Below are 17,132 nucleotides of genomic sequence, written 5' to 3' on the forward strand. Positions count from 1 at the left end.
AATTTTACTTTTTAGTTATTTTTAGAGAAAGGATTCAAAAGCAGAGGGACAAGACAAACATAAAAAGGCTCTCACACTAAGAAGAAGGTAACAGAAGACAGTAGGGAACAGGAAAAATAACTATTTTTTTTGTTTTGGGAGAAGTGGGTATATATTATTAGGTTCTGCTGACAAAAGTCAACTCTGAAGTGCCCCGGGACCTCCGAGTTGAAAGTATTCAGTAGGTTGTTGGAAGTATCTATGCATAGTTCAAGAGAGAGGTCTGGGCTGAAAAGGTGGGGTTCACTAGTATGTAATTGGCAAACAAAACCATGGAAGTCAATGTACTCCCCCGGAACAAAAACACATTGACAGGAGAGTCAAGAAGAAAATGTATTAAAGGAAACTGAGAACTGATAACAGGAAGAACTGAAACCAGCCTCAGGTGCTGTAGAAAGACACAACCTCGAAAGAAGGGAGCAATCAAAGGTGAGATGTTGCAGAAGTCAAGGTCACTTTAATTTCAGCAAGAAGTCTAACAGATGCCAGCTGGGCGAAGGACATAAGCAGGAGTTAAGTCTGAAAGTCTCTATTTTATTCGTAAAATGAGAGGCCATCATGATGTCTAATGGATAAGAAAACAGCTGTAAATACTGGAAATACCTTCCAGGGTATGGAAAAGGAAGCTAACTATGGACAAATAAAACAACTGAAGATTGGTATCAAAGGACCAGCTAATGTTGGAATCCAAAAAGAATGGTGTCAATTCCCACTAACATTCCAAGGAAGGGAACAGGGAGACCATACTCTCAAACCTGCTGGGTACTAGAGATGCAGCCTGGAGAGGGTAACAATGATGAGGGATTTGAGGTGCTACAAAGTCAGGTGACTGAACATAGAGTTCAGGGTGAAAAAGAAAACAAAAGCAGGTTGGGTGCAGTGGCTCACGCCTGTAATCCCAGCAATTTGGGAGGCTGAGGCAGGCAGATCACCTGAGGTTGGGAATTTGAGACCAGCCTGACCAACATGGAGACACCCTGTCTCTACTAAAAATACAAAATTAGCCAGGCACGGTGGTACATGCCTGTAATCCCAGCTACTAGGGAGGCTGAGGCAGGAGAATCGTTTGAACCCAGAAGGCAGAGGTTGCAGTGAACTGATTGCACCATTGCACTCCAGCCTGGGCAACGAGAGTGAAACTCTGTCTCAAAAAAAAAAGGAAAAAAAAAAAAACAAAGCCAAGAGAAGGCCAATATCCTGACAAAACCGGCACAAAATTTCTCAGCACAAAACTTGAAGGGCTACTATATATTTGAATAATTTTAAACCATTAAGTGTATTTCTGGATACCAAATTCTATTTGCATTTGTAGTCTCTATTACATTACTTAGCAGTAACTGCATTGTGTTTGTCAGGTTTCATGCTTATTTTTCTTGTCTTCCCAAATAAGGGCAAGATTCATACTTTACATTTCTATCCCTTTCATGACAACTCAGGTAAATCAGGACACAAACTTGGTATTTGATAATATCCAAGGCAGTCACAAATGCTTTCTACAAAGATTTTAATTATAGTCATTAAACGAGCTAAAATTAAAAAATCACTCTACCAGTACTCTTCTAAGCATGTATTAACATAACCAACAACCTTGAGGGTAACACACTATTACGTACATTTCAGAAACTGGGTAGAGGTTAAGTCACTTTCCCAAGATGATACTGAAGAGCGAGGATTCAAATCTAGGTAGTCTAGCTTGTGAGGACAAAATTACACTATTAGTGGTTAGGGGTATAGCTCTGGTGTGAAATAGATCAGGGTCTGTTACTAAGGGTCTGTCTCACTAAGCCTGAGTTTTCTCACCTGTAAGATAAAGACAGTAATACCTCATATTGGGGGTGGGGGGGACACTTTAAAGTAAGTTAGTCCCACAAACTGACAGAAAGCAAGTGTCAGTAGCCTCTAATTATTAATATTATTTCCTTAGAAAGAAGACTTCAACCTTCAATAGTACACAAAGTGCAGAGGGAGGGAAAATGGGACTTGCACTGAGGCTTTGAGAGCCAAGTTGAAAATGACCTAGGAATGAATGATCAGGCATCTTAACCAATGTGCAAAACACAAATTTTGTAAGTATACCAGGTAAACTGCACAACTATCCATCTTCCCACTGAAGATTTATTGAAAGCCCACTGTATTGTAGGCACTGGGCATTTTGCTGGCTTCTACTACTGGATGTAACTGCTCATAGTTCTAAGAACTCACGATGCTTATGATGAATGCAGGGTGACAGCTCTGGTTTTCCTTGTCTTTTCTTTCATATTTAGAATACAAATTCCTGAAAAAGTAACTAGAGCCTCAAGGTAATCATGAACAATAGTTGTCCTGTAAGAGTAATTTGCCAAATAGCTTCTTTCAACAGTAAAAATAAATTTTGCTTTATTAAACAGAATATTAAACATTAAAAATTATGTTCTCTGGCAATTAAAACTTGATCATTGACTTTCTGCACCTTAAGGAGCCATAAAAAAAGACGGTATACTCTAAATAAGCACAATAAATAGTAAAGCCTGTCAAATAATAGCCCATATGCTTTTCATCCAAATAGACTAAGGCTGTGTCAATAAATAGGATTTCTACTTCAGCCCTGTTGACATCCTGGGCAAAATCATTTTCTGCTGTGGAGAGACTGCGCTGTGCATTGTAGGAATATGTAGCAGCATCACTAGCTTTTACCCTGCAGGTGCCAGTAGCGCCCTTCCTTGAATTATGACAACCAAAAATGTCTCCAGATGGTGCCAAATGTCAAGAAAGAGGATGGAGTGAGATGGTCACATGGATTGAAAACTACTGGGATAAACCCAAAAAAATTTCAGTGGTAAGATATCACAATCATCCAGGTTTTTTTTTTAATAAAAAAATACTGAAAAATTTATTATTGGAAAAACATATTATGGGTGCTGAAGAATCCTTGACCATATAATTATTATGTTTTATACTGAACTTTTTTGAATACTTTAAAACATAATGTAAATTTTGAAGTCTATTGTTTACTAATTTCATTTAATGATTCCACATAAAATTTTCATTCTAAGTGAAAACCAATTGGATCACACCTGTAATTGCAGCACTTTGGGAGGCTGAGGTGGGTGAATCACTTGAGCGCAGGAGTTTGAGGCCAGCCTGGCCAACATAGTGAAACCACATATCTACAAAAAATACAAAAATCAGCCAGGCATGGTGGCACATGTCTGTAGTCTCAGCTACTCGGGAGGCAGGGAATTGCTTGCGGAGATCGCAGTGAGCCAAGACTGCACCACCTAGGCGACACAGCGAGACTCCGTCTCAAACCAAAAACAAAAAAAAAAAGGAGATTTCATTTTTATCAAAAATAATTTTACTAACATTAACTTATGACATTATGGCAAATGCCATTCTGGTTCAACATGTTTAATCTGTGATTACCTTCATCAATTTTTTTTACTGTGGTTTGCTTTATAAAATTCAAACTTTTTTTACACAGTAAAAAAGAAAGAAAAAGAAAAAAAAGAAAAGAAAGAAAGAAAGAAAGAAAGAAAGAGAAAGAAAGAAAGAAAGAAACCACAAAGAGAATGCTAAATTGAAACATCCATGAATAGTAAGATAAGCTCATGTGCTGCTGTTACCAATGGATCTGCTTTTACTAGTTATGCCAATGGAGGCAATGGGAGTCTGCAAATAATGAGAAAAACCTGGTCCCCACGTAAAGGTAAAAGACAACTTCAGTTAAGGGAACATAATCAATGGTGTTAAATATTACAGAACAGTCAAGAAAGATAAAAATTAGAAACTCTTCACAAATTTGACAATTCGTTCATAAATGGAACAGCTTAATTACAATTTTCTCAATGAGTTGGGGGTGAGGCAATACCACTGAAGCAAGCTACAAAATGAAAGGGAGGGAAGGAAGCACAACAAACATAGTCATGCTTCTTGGCTATTAAGGAAAAGGGGTGGTGGTGGGAATAACTAAGGTTATGGCAGAAAAGTTTGTCTCTTTACAGGATTTTTAAAATTTTGGATACAAAGGGAAGTTTTTAATTACTAAATCTGTTAAAACAAAAAAAGCCAAGAAGAAAATGTAAAGATGCACTGCAAAAAAACCTAGTGTCTATAAACTGAATACTTCTAAGTAGTTGAAGTATATAACACACAGAATTCTGAAAGACAGGCTGGGCGAGGTGGCTCCTGCCTGTAATTCCAGCACTTTGGGAGGCTGAGGCAGGCGGATCATGAGGTCAGGAGATTGAGACCATCCTGGCTAACACAGTGAAACCCCGTCTCTACTAAAAATACGAAAAATTAGCTGGGCGCGGTAGCACACGCCTGTAATTCCAGCTACTCAGGAGGCTGAGGCATGAGAATCGCCTGAACCTGGGAGGTGGAGGTTGCAATGAGCCGAGATCATGCCACTGCACTCCAGCCTGGGCGACAGAGCGAGACTGTCTCAAAAAACAACAACAACAAAAAAGAGTTATAAAACAGAGACTAATAATATGCAACAGAGACAGTATGTGGCCCTCAAAGCCTAAAATATATACTACTTGATGCTACAGAAAATGTTTGTTGATCCCTGCAGACAATTTTTAAAAGTAAAGTTTTTAAAGAAAAGTTCCAAAACAGAATTCTGATTAAATCAATTAAGTATATTACATGGCTGACATTCAATCAAGATTTTTTATAAAATTCTTCCTCAAAACTGGACTTATGGACAACTGACAGTTCAGAAAGCTCAGCTCAACTCTTCTCACATCTACTTCTGGATGCTGCCAAAAGGCATCCAGATTTATATGCACCCCCACAAAACCTCGAAGAACTGCCCTATTTTTGTCAGATTCTGGCAGTCTCGCCTTTTACACTGTCTCAGACACTTCTTCTCAAAGTGAGCTCCACAATAGTTATGGTTTACAAAGAGGCGGGTCTCAATCAAAGATGCTTCAGTGAAATCAGATAAAATAAAGTGAAACCAATTAATGGCAGGACTACTCAGAACCGTAAGCAAAATCTTCAAGAGAGGGATATTTGTAGGCTTTGTTTTCCAAGCTATTAGACCTGACTAAGATCTCCTTGTTTTTCCCTCAAGGAAGCTTTCTGAGAACTACTGTTTGCCTGAGGGCCAGTTTTGAAAATGACAATCTAGGGATACTATCAATAGTCAAAAAATTCCTGGTGCCCTTGTAATACACTAAAACATTGAGGCTGCTATACTAAGTGTCTACATCTATCAGTGACCAAAGCCAAACAACAGTACAGGTCCTGTTCCTAGGGAAACACCTACAAATCTCCCTTCAATCCTCTCTTTTTATGATAGAATTAAAAATGTCCCAAAATTCCAGTTTTTTGTAGATAAGTAGGTAAATTGCTTCGAATCCTGTCACACAGCTATGAGACATATCCTTTCAAATTCTGACCAGCTCTTGGTTTTCCCCTCCCCGCCTCCCACTCCCAAATAGGCATAGGCCATTACATTGACAGCAATGGGTCATCAACACATCTGTGTTCTATTAGCTTAAAATGTTATTGTACAAATAAGCCATTTTGCTACTTAAGGTTTTACATTTCATCTACAGAAAAATTTGGGACTAGAGGAATTTGAGAACATAAAACAGTATGAGGTGTTGACAATCAAAGGCAGGTCACCATCTTGGTTCTCCTATTTTTAATCCTGGTTGATACTATCTAAAAGATGACCTTCACAACAGGATGCTTTTTCAATATTGCTTAATTTGGAGTAAGAATAGTGTATAACAGATTTCAAAGATTTTTTTTAAAGGAATAAAATCTGCCCGATTTTGAACTCTCTACACACCAGTGGAGAGAAAAAATGTTAAAATATTTTTCATCAAATAAAATAAGAGATACTAAAATTTTCCTAACTTGAATATTATTTAAAGGAGAAATGGAGAAAAAACCATTTTAAAAAGCATTTGCAGGGCAAGGTGTGGTGGCTCTTGCCTGTAATCCCAGCACTTTGGGAGGCCGAGGCAGGGGGATCACTTGAGCTTAGGAGTTCAAGGCTAGCCTGGACAACATGGGGAAATTCTGTCTCTACAAAAAATATACAATTAGCCAGGCATGGTCATGTGCACCTGTAGTCCCGGCTACTCAGGAGGCTGAGGTGGGAGGCTGGCTTGAACCCGGGACGTAGAGGTTGCAGTGAGCCAAGATCACACCACTGCGCTCCAGCCTGGGTGATAAAGCCAGACTTTGTCTCTCAAAACAAAACAAAACAAAAGGCCAGATGGTACCTAAAATTATAATATATTATCAAAAGGGAAAATTTCTGATTTCCAAGTTTGTGCTTAACAAAATAAAATTTTATCATAGATTTGGTCACTGATTTTACATTTCCATTTGTTGTTATACAAACTTTTTGCTAAATTTGCCTTATTTTAGCTTAAATAATAAACAATATAAATCTGTAGTCTGCTGTCTTTCAGAGATTTAAAAAGAAATAAAACTTATGTGAAGCCAGGTGTGGTGGCTCACACCTGTAATCCCAGCACTTTGGGAAGCCAAGGCAGGCGGATCACTTGAGGTCAGGAGTTCGAGACCAGCCTGGCCAACACGGTGAAACCCCATCTCTACTAAAAATTAAAAATTAGCTGGGCATGGTGGCAGGCACCTGTACTCTAGCCTCGGCGACAGAGCAAGACTCCATCTCAAACAAAACAAAACAAAACAATAAACAAAAAAAAACTTACCTGAATTTTCCCAAGAAGGTACACTAATCCCTTTCAGAATATTTTAGAATATTTTTCAAGTATAAAAGCTTCTAAGTTTTTAACAGCTTTATTGAGATTTAATTGAAATACAATAAAATGCGCTTATTTTAAAGTGTGCAATGTGACAAGTTTTGGCATGTGTATACATACCATCACCAAAATCAAAATAAAGGTATTCACAATTGTGAGTTTCCTTTCTGCCTTTCTGTAATCTTTCCTCCTGCCTCCCCCTATCCCCAGGAAACCACTGATCAACTTTTTGTCACTACAGATCAGTTTGCATTTTCTATAATTCTATGTAAGTGGAATCATGCAGTACATATTCTTTTTTCCTGACACACTTAGAAAATTGAGTATAATTATTTTAAGATCCATCTATGCTATTGCATGTATCAAGTTCCTTTTTTACTGCTTAATAGAAATTCACTGTAGAATACACTACAATTTGTTGATCCACTCACCTGTTGCTGGATATTGGGGTTGTGTCTGTGTAACTATTACAACTAAAGCTAACATGAACATTCGTGTTCAGGGCTTTGTATTCAGGTGTTTTCATTTTCCTTGATTAAATATGTAGGAACAGAATAACTAGGCCATATGGTAGAGGTTTAACATTTTAAGAAAGTATAAATTATTTTCCAAAATTATTATACCACTTTATATACCCACTGCCAATGTATGAAAGTACTAGCTGTTCCCATGATGAGTCCTTTAAATTTCAGATATTGTAACAGGTATATAGTATTAATAGTATCTAACTGCTAGAAAGTGTATGTGTCCCCTAAGATTCCTATGTTGAAATCTAATCAGAAATGCCATGGTAGTAGGAGGTGGGGCATCTGGGAGGTGATGAGGTCATGAGGATGGAGCCTTCAAGAATAGGATCAGTGCCCTTGTGAGGACACAAAGATGACAGCCATCTATCAACCAGGAAGCATCTTCCAACAGACTTCAAACACACTGGCGTCTTAATCTTAGACTTCCCAGCCTCCAGAATTATAAGAAATACATTTGTGGTTTATGAGCCACCCAGTTAATGGTACACTTTATAGCAAACCAGTGGGACTAACACACTCACTGTAGTCTTAATTTGCACCTCCTTAATGGGTATTTGTTATACTCATACATTCTTTGGATTAGTAACTGTTCAGACCATTTCCGTCCTTTAAAAATGGATTATTTCCTTATTATTTACTTTTCAGAGTCATTTTCATCTTTGTTCTTTATTTTGATGAAGTAAAATTTATCAATTTCTTCCACAGATTGTGTTTTAGTGTCTAAGAAATGTTTGCCTAATAAACAACATTTTCTCCCATGTTTTCTTCTAAAAGCTGTGTAAAGTTTTACATTTAGGTCTACATTGAGCTATTTTTTAAAATAGGGTACTATGTATAGACTGTAGTTACTTTGTGTGTGGGGGGCAGGTTGAAGGAGCAATGGATATCCAATTGTTCCACAATCAACTGTTAGAAAGACTATCATTTAAAAAAATCTAGCTAAATTGCCTTTGCACCTTGACTGGAAAGCAACTGATCATATATCTGAAGAACTATTTGTGGCCACTAATCTGACACAATGGTCTACTTAGCTATCTTTATGCCAATACAATACTTTAAACTACCATAGCTTTATAATAAGTTTTGAAACCAGGCAGTGTAAGTTCTTTTTGCTTTTTTTTCAAGGTTGTTTGCATTTCTATATAAATTTTAGAAACAGCTTGTCAGCTGTTACAAAAAACAGCTGAGATTTTGACTGTGATTGTGTTAAATCCATAGGATCAATTTGAGAAGAACTGACATTTTAACCATATATATTTATTTGAGACAGGGTCTCGCTCTGTCATCTAGGCTGGAGTGCAGGGGCACAAACATGGATCACTGCAGCCTTAACCTCCTGGGCTCAGGCAATCCTCCTGCCTCAGCTTCCCAATGTAGCTGGGACCACAGGCACATGCCACCATGCCCAGCTAATTTTTTTATTATTTGTAGAGACGAGGTCTCACTTTGTTGCCCAAGCTGGTTTTAAACTCCTAGTCTTAAGTGATCCTCACACCTTGGCCTTTCAATGTGCTGGGATTATAGGCATGAGCCATTGTACCTGGCTCATTTCAACACTATATTAGGTCTTCTACCTGAATTAGGACTTCAAGTTCTCTCAGTGGTGTTTGGTAGTCTTCAGTGTAGAGTTTTTGCACCTTTTGTCAGACTTTTCCCATGGAATTACATATATTTTTATACTACTGTGTAAATTGTATTGCTTTCAAATTTCAATTTGCCATTGCTCATTAGTATACAGAAATACAATTTAGTTGTGTATGTTAATCATGTATCCTACTACCTTGCTAAACTCACTTTTTAGTTCTAGTAGCAAGATTCCGCAGAATTTTCTATATAGATGATCATGACATCTGCAAATAAAGACAGTTTCACTTCTTTCTTTCCCATCTAGACGTCTTTCACTTCTTTTTCTGGCCTTATAGTACATCAAAATACAATGTTAAATGAAATCTGTGAAAGGAGACATCCCTGTGTTGTTCCTGATGTTGGAGGGAAAACATTGTGTTTCACCAAACAGCATGTTGTTAAATGTAGTTTTTTCATAGGCACCCTATGATGAGGAAATTCTCTTTTACTCCAAGTTTGCTGAGAATTTCTATTAAGAATGGATGTCAAAAGCTTTTTCTAAATCCCCTGAGATAACCATATGATTTTCCTTTTTTGTTCTATTAATATATTGAATTACATGAACTGTTTTCCATTCCTGAGATAAAGCTCAGTAGGTCAAGATGAATCATCCCCTTAATATATTGTTAGATTCCATTTGAAAATTTGTGAAGACTTTTTATAACTATGTTCACAAGGAATACTGGACTGTAATTTCATTTTCTTGTAATGTTTTGCCTACTTTTCGCAACAGGGTAATGCTATGCTCACAGAATGAACTGATAAGTATGTCCTGCTCTCCAATTTTCTGAAAGGGTATGTATGGAACTGAGATAATTTTTTTCTTAAACATATAGTAGAATTTCAACAGTGAAGCCATCTGGGCCTGCAGTTTTGTCAGAAGGTTTATAAGTTCAATTTCTTTAAATATAGGACGATTCAGGTTACCTGTTTCTTCTTGAGTAAGCTTTGGTAGTTTGCTAGTTTCAAAAAATTTGTGCATTTCTTCAAAAGTTGAATATTATTGGCAAAAAGTTAATTATTATATTTGCTTATTATCCTTCAAATATCTGTACTCTGTAGTGATGTCACCTTTTTTGTTCTTGATATTGGTAATTTGTACAGAATCAGATTTCTTTCTAGTATGATCATCCTTCTGCTTGAAGAATTTCTTTTAATACTGTAGCTAAGGCCTATTTGCAATAAATTCTTTCCATTTTTACTATGCCTAAAACAGTATATATCTACTGGGTATAGAATTCTAAGTTGACAAGTATAGGTCCCCCTTGAGCATTTCAAAGCACTTGCTCTGTCTTATCCATAGCAAGGTTTCAGATGAAAAACCTGCTGTCATCCTCTCTTTGTTCCTTTGTGCATAATTTGTCTTTTGTTTTCTGTTGTTTTTTTATCACTGACTTTAATCAATTTGATTATAGAGTACTTCCGGGTAGTTTCTGTACTCAGGATTAACTGATTTTTTTTTTTTTTTTTTGAGATGGGGTCTCACTCTGTCACCCAGGCTGGAATGCAGTGGTGTGATCTCAGCTCACTGCAACCTCCATCTCGTGGGCTCAAGTGATCCTCCCACCTCAGTCTCCCAAGTAGCTGGGACTACAGGCACGTGCCACAACTCCTGGCTAATTTTTTTTTTTTAACTTTCTGGTACAGATACGGTTTCGCCATGTTGCCCATGCTGATCTTGAACTCCTAAGCTCAAGAGATCTGCCCGCCTCAGCTTCCCAAAGTGCTGGGATTACAGGTGTGAACCACAGCACCCAGCTTAGATCTGTGGTTTTACAATTTTCACTAATTTTCCAGTTAGAACATTTTTGTCATTGTTTCTTCATATATTGTTTTAATCATACTCTCCCTACAATGACTAACTACATATATATTAGGTCACCTGACAATAAACCATGGCTCACTAATGCTCACCACTTTTTTTCAGACTTTTACTTTGTGTGCTTCATTTTAGACAGTATCTATTTCTGTTTTTGTGTTTACTAATCTACTCTTTGTCCATTCTGAAATTAATCCCAAGTGTATTTTTCCACCTTAAATATTGTAGTTTTCATCTTTAGAGATTTGAGTGTGTGCGTGTGCATGTGCGTGTGTGTGTGTGTAATCTATGTCTCTAACCTCTCCTCTAGCTCAGGTATCTACTAATTACAGCCTGTAGGCCAAATCCTACCCATCACCCATTTTACAAATAAAGCTATACTTCACTGTACAGACAATCTAATTATTTACACATGGTCTACTGCTGCTTAGTAGTATGATAGAAGTTATATGGGCAACAAAACCTAAAATATACACCATCTGACCCTTCAAAGAAAAATTTTCCCAGCTCTTGATCTTGGCATCTTGGACATATAGAACACAAATATAGTAACTATTTTAGGCTGGGCACCGTGAATCACACCTGTAATCCCAGCACTTTGGGAGGCCAAGGAAGCAGAAGGATTGCTTGAAGCCAAGAGTTCAAGACGAGTTTGGGCAACATAGTGAGACCCTGTCTCTACAAAAAAACAAAAAAATTACTGTTTTAATGTTCTTATCCAATAATTCTATCATGCATGTCATTTCTGGGTTGGTTTTGATTCACTGATTTTTCTTGTTATGGATATTTTCTTGCTCCTTTGTATGACTGGTATGTTTTGATTTTGCCTTTCTTAGTGCTGGATATTTTTCTATTTCTATATTCTTGAGCTTTGTTCTGGTACACAATTAAGTTTGATCTTTTCAATCCTTCTTTAAGTTTGCCAGGTGAAAACAGAGCATCATGCCTGGACCCAATTTTGTATCACTACTGAAACAAAACCCTTCTGAGCAGTCTAGCGAATGCCCCATAAATTATGAGATTTTCCACTCTGGCTACTGTTAACAGGCACAATTCATAGTCCTAAGTGAACTTTAGAAATTGTTTCCTCTAATTTTTTGGGATGTTTTTCCCCAATCCCCACGACGGAGTAGTTTCCTTACACACGCATGCTGATCAGTATGTAGCTGAAGACTAAAAGGAAACCTCTGTGATAGATCTCTGGACCTATTTATACAGTTAATTCCTCTCCACTTTGCAGCCCTGCTGTCTTGCCCTCTGTGGACTCCCAGTTTCTCAGTAATCACTTATCCTTCTATACCTGATGTTCAATACCTGGAAAACTGTTGTTTTACATATTTTGTCCAGGTTTTTGTTCCAAGCCAGAGAGTAATTCTACTCCATGTGACTCTATCTTGGCCAGAGGCAAAAGTCTTAAAAGCTACTCAAGTTTTCCAAAGAGGGGAAACTGCTTAAAGGGCAAACAATGGAAAATAATGATAAACTAAATGGGACTTATTGCATCTATTTAGGGGAAAGAAAGGCACATTTCCTTATGAGGTTTATTATCATTGTACTGATTGTTATTTTTAGAGAATGTTATTTTACATTAACTTACTCATCAAAATATATCATTAGCAGTCTAACTGCTGCTGGTAATGAAACAAAAATGTTAAATTTTAAATTTCAAAATGCCTAGACATACGAATACAGCAATTCCACTCACCAGAACTGACTCAACGGAATATATATATATGAAAACAAGTAACTGAAAATATATTTACATGGCCTTGTGAGACAAGCTATATTTTCCCAGTTTACTTAACCTAGAATTAATGTAATGCTTTTTCCAAAAAAATTTAAATTTAAAAATAATATTGAGATTACAGAAATGTTGTAATAGTACAAAGAATTCCTAGTCTCCTTTCACTCAGACCTCCATAATGTTAACATTCTACACCTTATTTGCATATTATGTTATTTAAATCATTTAAGAGCAAATTGCAGATATAGTACTACCTCACCCAAAATATTTCAGCGTTTATTTCCTAACAAGGACATTCTTTTATACAATTTTCGCCGATTCAATACTAATACCTAATCTACAGATTTTATTCAAATTTTGCCAGCTGTCCCACGGAAGTCCTTTATGAGGGTCCCCTGGTGGGTGAAGTAGGTATTCTGAGAAACTACTACTGCCCTCAGGTCAAATCAGGAGGGTCACCAGTTTTTGTAAACAAAATAAAGTTGTACTGGAACACAGATATGTCATTCTTTTAGATACTGTCTATGGCTGATTTGGAGACACAAGGACAGAGTCGAGAAGTCCTAACACACTTAGTGAGGCCCTCTAAACAACATGTTTATTATCTGATCCATTACAGAAAACATTTGGCCACTTCAGCTTTACAGCAAAAGAAAAAAATTTTTTCCTGTTCAGGATTTGTTTAAATATAGCTTTGTCTCTTTGGTCTCCTCTAATTTAGAAGAGTTTTGCAGTGTTTTGTGTTTTATAATCTTAAAATTTAGGAAAAGCAAGTAACAATTTATTTTCTAGAATGTCCCTCAATTTGTTTCTGTCTGATGTTTCCTTATTCTTGGATGTAGCTTATGCATTTTTGGCAAAAATACCACAAAAGTAATATAATATGTCTTTCTTGGGATGCACATGATACCTATCTGTTCATTACTGGTGATAATAATTTACATAATTAAGGTGATGTCTGACAGGTTTCTCCACCATCATGTTATTACTTTTCCCTATTATCATTAAATACATATATTGTGAGTGTATACTTTGAGACTCTGTAAATACTGTGTTTGTCATCAAACATTAATCCAGTAGCGTAAGCATCCACTGATGATTTTTGCCTACTGAGGTTGTCAAAGCCTAATTTCCTAATGCCACCACCATTCCTTCTACATTTATTAGGCAACATGCGTCTGTAAGGAAAAGCTATCCTCTTTGCCCTGTTTACTGATTATAAATAATTTTTACTTATATAAATAAATAATATTTACCCTGAGGTTAACTATCTCCGTATAGACTTTTAGGCTGTTGTTTTATTACATGGGTTTTAATCCATTACTCTCATTAATTATCTTGATAATCAAAGCGTCCCAGATTCCCCTTCAAACTGTCCTTTGTATCCTTCTGTAGGTCCCCATCATTCTTTAAGCATAACAGCTTTTTAAAACAATAGCAATAATTTGGAAATAACCTAAATGGTCATCAATGTGAAATATTAAAAGTGGTATGAAAACAATGAAAAACCATGGAGCCATTAAGGGGAAATATCAAGGTAGAAGATGTACTGTTAAGTGGCGTTAAAAGGTGTAGAACAATGGTAAGAGTGTGATCTCAGTTGAGTTTATGAAGAAAAAGGACAGACATATATACATACAACTTTCTTGAAAGTCTCCAAAAATAAACGGCTAATAAGGCAAGGTTTGCACTGACTCTAGGACATGGCTATAGAACTAGGTCTCTTTATTTTACAACTCTGGCTGCTGGAAATCTTAAAAATCATTCAAGACTAATACTTTTAACATTCATAACTAAAACGTAAATTCTACAACTTACTTATACTCATTAAAAATAGATAAAACTTGTGTTTTCTTAAAATGGGTAGAAATTGTTTTCCTTAAAACTCTTTCCTAAAAGCATTTACTTTCAAATCTCATCTGCAATCAACAAATTGTGATGGGCTAACAACAGCTAGATATAGAAAGCTATCTGCACTGCCATCCATGTTGTATTCACTACATTAGACTCCAGACTAATTCTAAGAAAGGTTGCATTTTCCCTTTTCAACTATTCCTTTTATTCCTGTTTTTGGTGAGGGAAGGGAGGAGAGATGAGGGAAAGGAAGGATGAGAATAAGTTTATGCTCTAGATAGTAATATTTGAATGACTGCAAGGGTACCTAACATAATATCTAAAACAATAGGATTTATACTTTCATAAATGTGTGTATGAAAAGCTGACTAATATAACACTTACCTAGTAAGTCGTTTAGGTGGAGGCCGCTCACCAAATTTCCTGGAAAAAAAAATAAAGAAAATAAAGTTAAGTAAGCCATATGACACACTCTACAGAAAGCTTTTCAGGCATCATAAAATCTCCTTTATGACTTACACTTCAACCTCACTGAAGAACAATGAAGACAGAAATCCTCTGGTAAGCATTTGTATCCCCAAATTGCAAAACACACATTTAAACATGATTCTTAAACACAAACAACATGCCCTCAGCCTTACAAACCCACTCTGAACAAGTAACACACTGATTAGATGGGGAGGACAGTATCTTTTAGAGACGACTTACCGGCTAGTATAAAACAACTAGCCAATGACCCTCACAAAGTTCATCGTGTCTCAGGCACTATGCTATACATTTGCTATACACCCTATGTAATCATTAAAAAATAATTCTATTAGCCTGGTGTGGTGCTGCATGCCTGTAGTCACAGCTACTCAGGAAGCTGAAGTGGGAGAAGAGACTGAGCCCAAGGGTTCAAGGCTGCAGTGAGTCATGATTGCGCCATTGCACTCCAGCCTGGGTGACACAGCAAGACTCTTGTCTCAAAAAAAAAGAAAAAATAATAAAAATAAAAATAAAATTCTGTTGGGTATACATAGGCTTCATTGTAAATATGTAAAAAGCAACAAGCCCAATATCACAAAGTAATTAAGCATTAGGCAGAGATGAGACTTCCTAGATTTTAACTATTTAATTTGCCTATTTTTAAAATGGCCTAACATAGAAGCATTTCAACTGGTTGGGAGAGGGCAAAGAGAAAAACAAGAGCAAAGGCAAGAAAGCACAATTCAGGCTAGAACTGGAGTACAACGTGACAGTTAAGAGAAAGACTAGAGTAAGACTGGCTGGGTTCAAATCCATGATTCAGTATTTACTTGCTGTGTAACCCTGAAGTTACTTGACTTTTCTAGACCTGTTTCCTCATCTGTAAAAAGGACACAGTGACTGTGCTTACCTGAAAGAGTTGTTGAGGGAACTAAACATATTAATTAATATACAGAAAACACAAAAGGCTGGGTGCAGTGGCTCACACCTGTAATCCCAGCACTTTGGGAAGCCGAGGTGGGTGGATTACCTGAGGTCAGAAGTTCGAGACCAGCCTGGCCAACATGGTGAAACCCTGTCTCTACTAAAAATACAAAAATTACCCAGCTACTTGGGAGGCTGAGGCAGGAGAATCGCTTGAGTCTGGGAAGCAATGGGTGCAGTAAGCCAAGATCGCGCCTTTGCGCCACTGCACTCTAGCATGAGAGAGAGAGTGGGACTCCATCAAGAAGAGGAAAGAGGAGAGGAAAGGAAAAGGGGGAGGAAAGGAAAGTGGGGAGAGGGGAGAGGGGAGAGGGGAAAAGGGAGAAAGGAGAGCAGAGAGGGGAGAGAGGAGAGTGCAGAGGAGAGGGGAGAGGAGAGGAGAGGAGAGGGAATAGTGCCTGAAACACAGTAAATACTCAATAATAGCTAGTAATTATTATCATTTTTAGCTATAAGCAGTTAAGCCAAAATAACTAAAGGAACTAAATACGATTTTAATAGAGATAAATAAGTATATGAGGAAGAAACTGTGGTTTCTATGTGACAACCTGTTATTTCCTCTGAAATAGGAAGTGTAAACTTCTGAAAGAAACAGTAAAGACACAGCGCTTGAAAAAGACCAAGAGAAGTTGTTTTTCATTTTGAAGCAAGACTACAGTTAAAAATAGTTAAATAACTTGTTCATAAACACAGTTACAGGGTATTAAGTCTTATTTGACTTAAAGATTTCTCTACTGTATTTGTAATGTTCCACAAGATTATTAACTTTGGTGATAAAAGTCATAGGATCCCATTTAGTTCATTTTGTTCATTTGTCCTAAGATACTGTTTATGACTTCATAATTCATAAGCAATAAGTATCTGTGACTGGAATATTTTAATATTTTCATTAAACCTGAAATATTGAAAAATGGCTTTAATTGAAATAGCACAAAAAAATGGGCAAATAACCCAAGTTTTTGAAATAAGAGTTACTTATAATTAGTTCTGTTTGATTTTATCCCACATGATACTCAATTTCTAAAATCAAGAAATAAGGCAAGGCATGGTAGCTCATGTCTGTAATCCTAGCACTTTGGGAGGCCAAAATGGGTGGACTGTTTTGAGTTCAGGAATTGAGACACGGCGAAACCCCGTCTCCACAAAAAGTACAAAAATTAGCCCAGCATGGTGGCGTGAGCCCCTAATCCCAAGTACTCAGGAGGCTGAGGTGGGAGGATCACTTAAGTGAAGGAAGTCGAGGCTGCAGTGAGCCAAGATCACACCACTCCACTCTAGCCTGGGTGACAGATCAAGACCCCATCTCAAAAACAAAGAAAGAAACAAAACACAATGTTTTA

The 17,132-nt window shown here is 37.0% G+C and overlaps 1 protein-coding gene across 8 annotated transcripts in view; it reads right to left on the minus strand.

The window, feature by feature from the left end:
* Positions 1-17,132, minus strand: part of RBPJ (recombination signal binding protein for immunoglobulin kappa J region) — a 268,573-nt gene that overhangs the window by 31,474 nt on the left and 219,967 nt on the right. For 7 of the 8 annotated variants that reach the window (XM_017958624.3, XM_021938343.2, XM_017958623.2 and 4 more), the window contains one exon: positions 14,725-14,763. In XM_017958624.3, the coding sequence (XP_017814113.1) occupies positions 14,725-14,763 (39 nt within the window). Of the gene's footprint in view, positions 1-1,652; positions 1,673-14,724; positions 14,764-17,132 lie in introns of those variants that run through there. The other variant, XM_021938344.1, reaches the window with a different exon arrangement.

The sequence above is a fragment of the Papio anubis genome, chromosome 3, assembly GCF_008728515.1.
Source record: "Papio anubis isolate 15944 chromosome 3, Panubis1.0, whole genome shotgun sequence".
Lineage (NCBI taxonomy): Eukaryota > Metazoa > Chordata > Mammalia > Primates > Cercopithecidae > Papio > Papio anubis.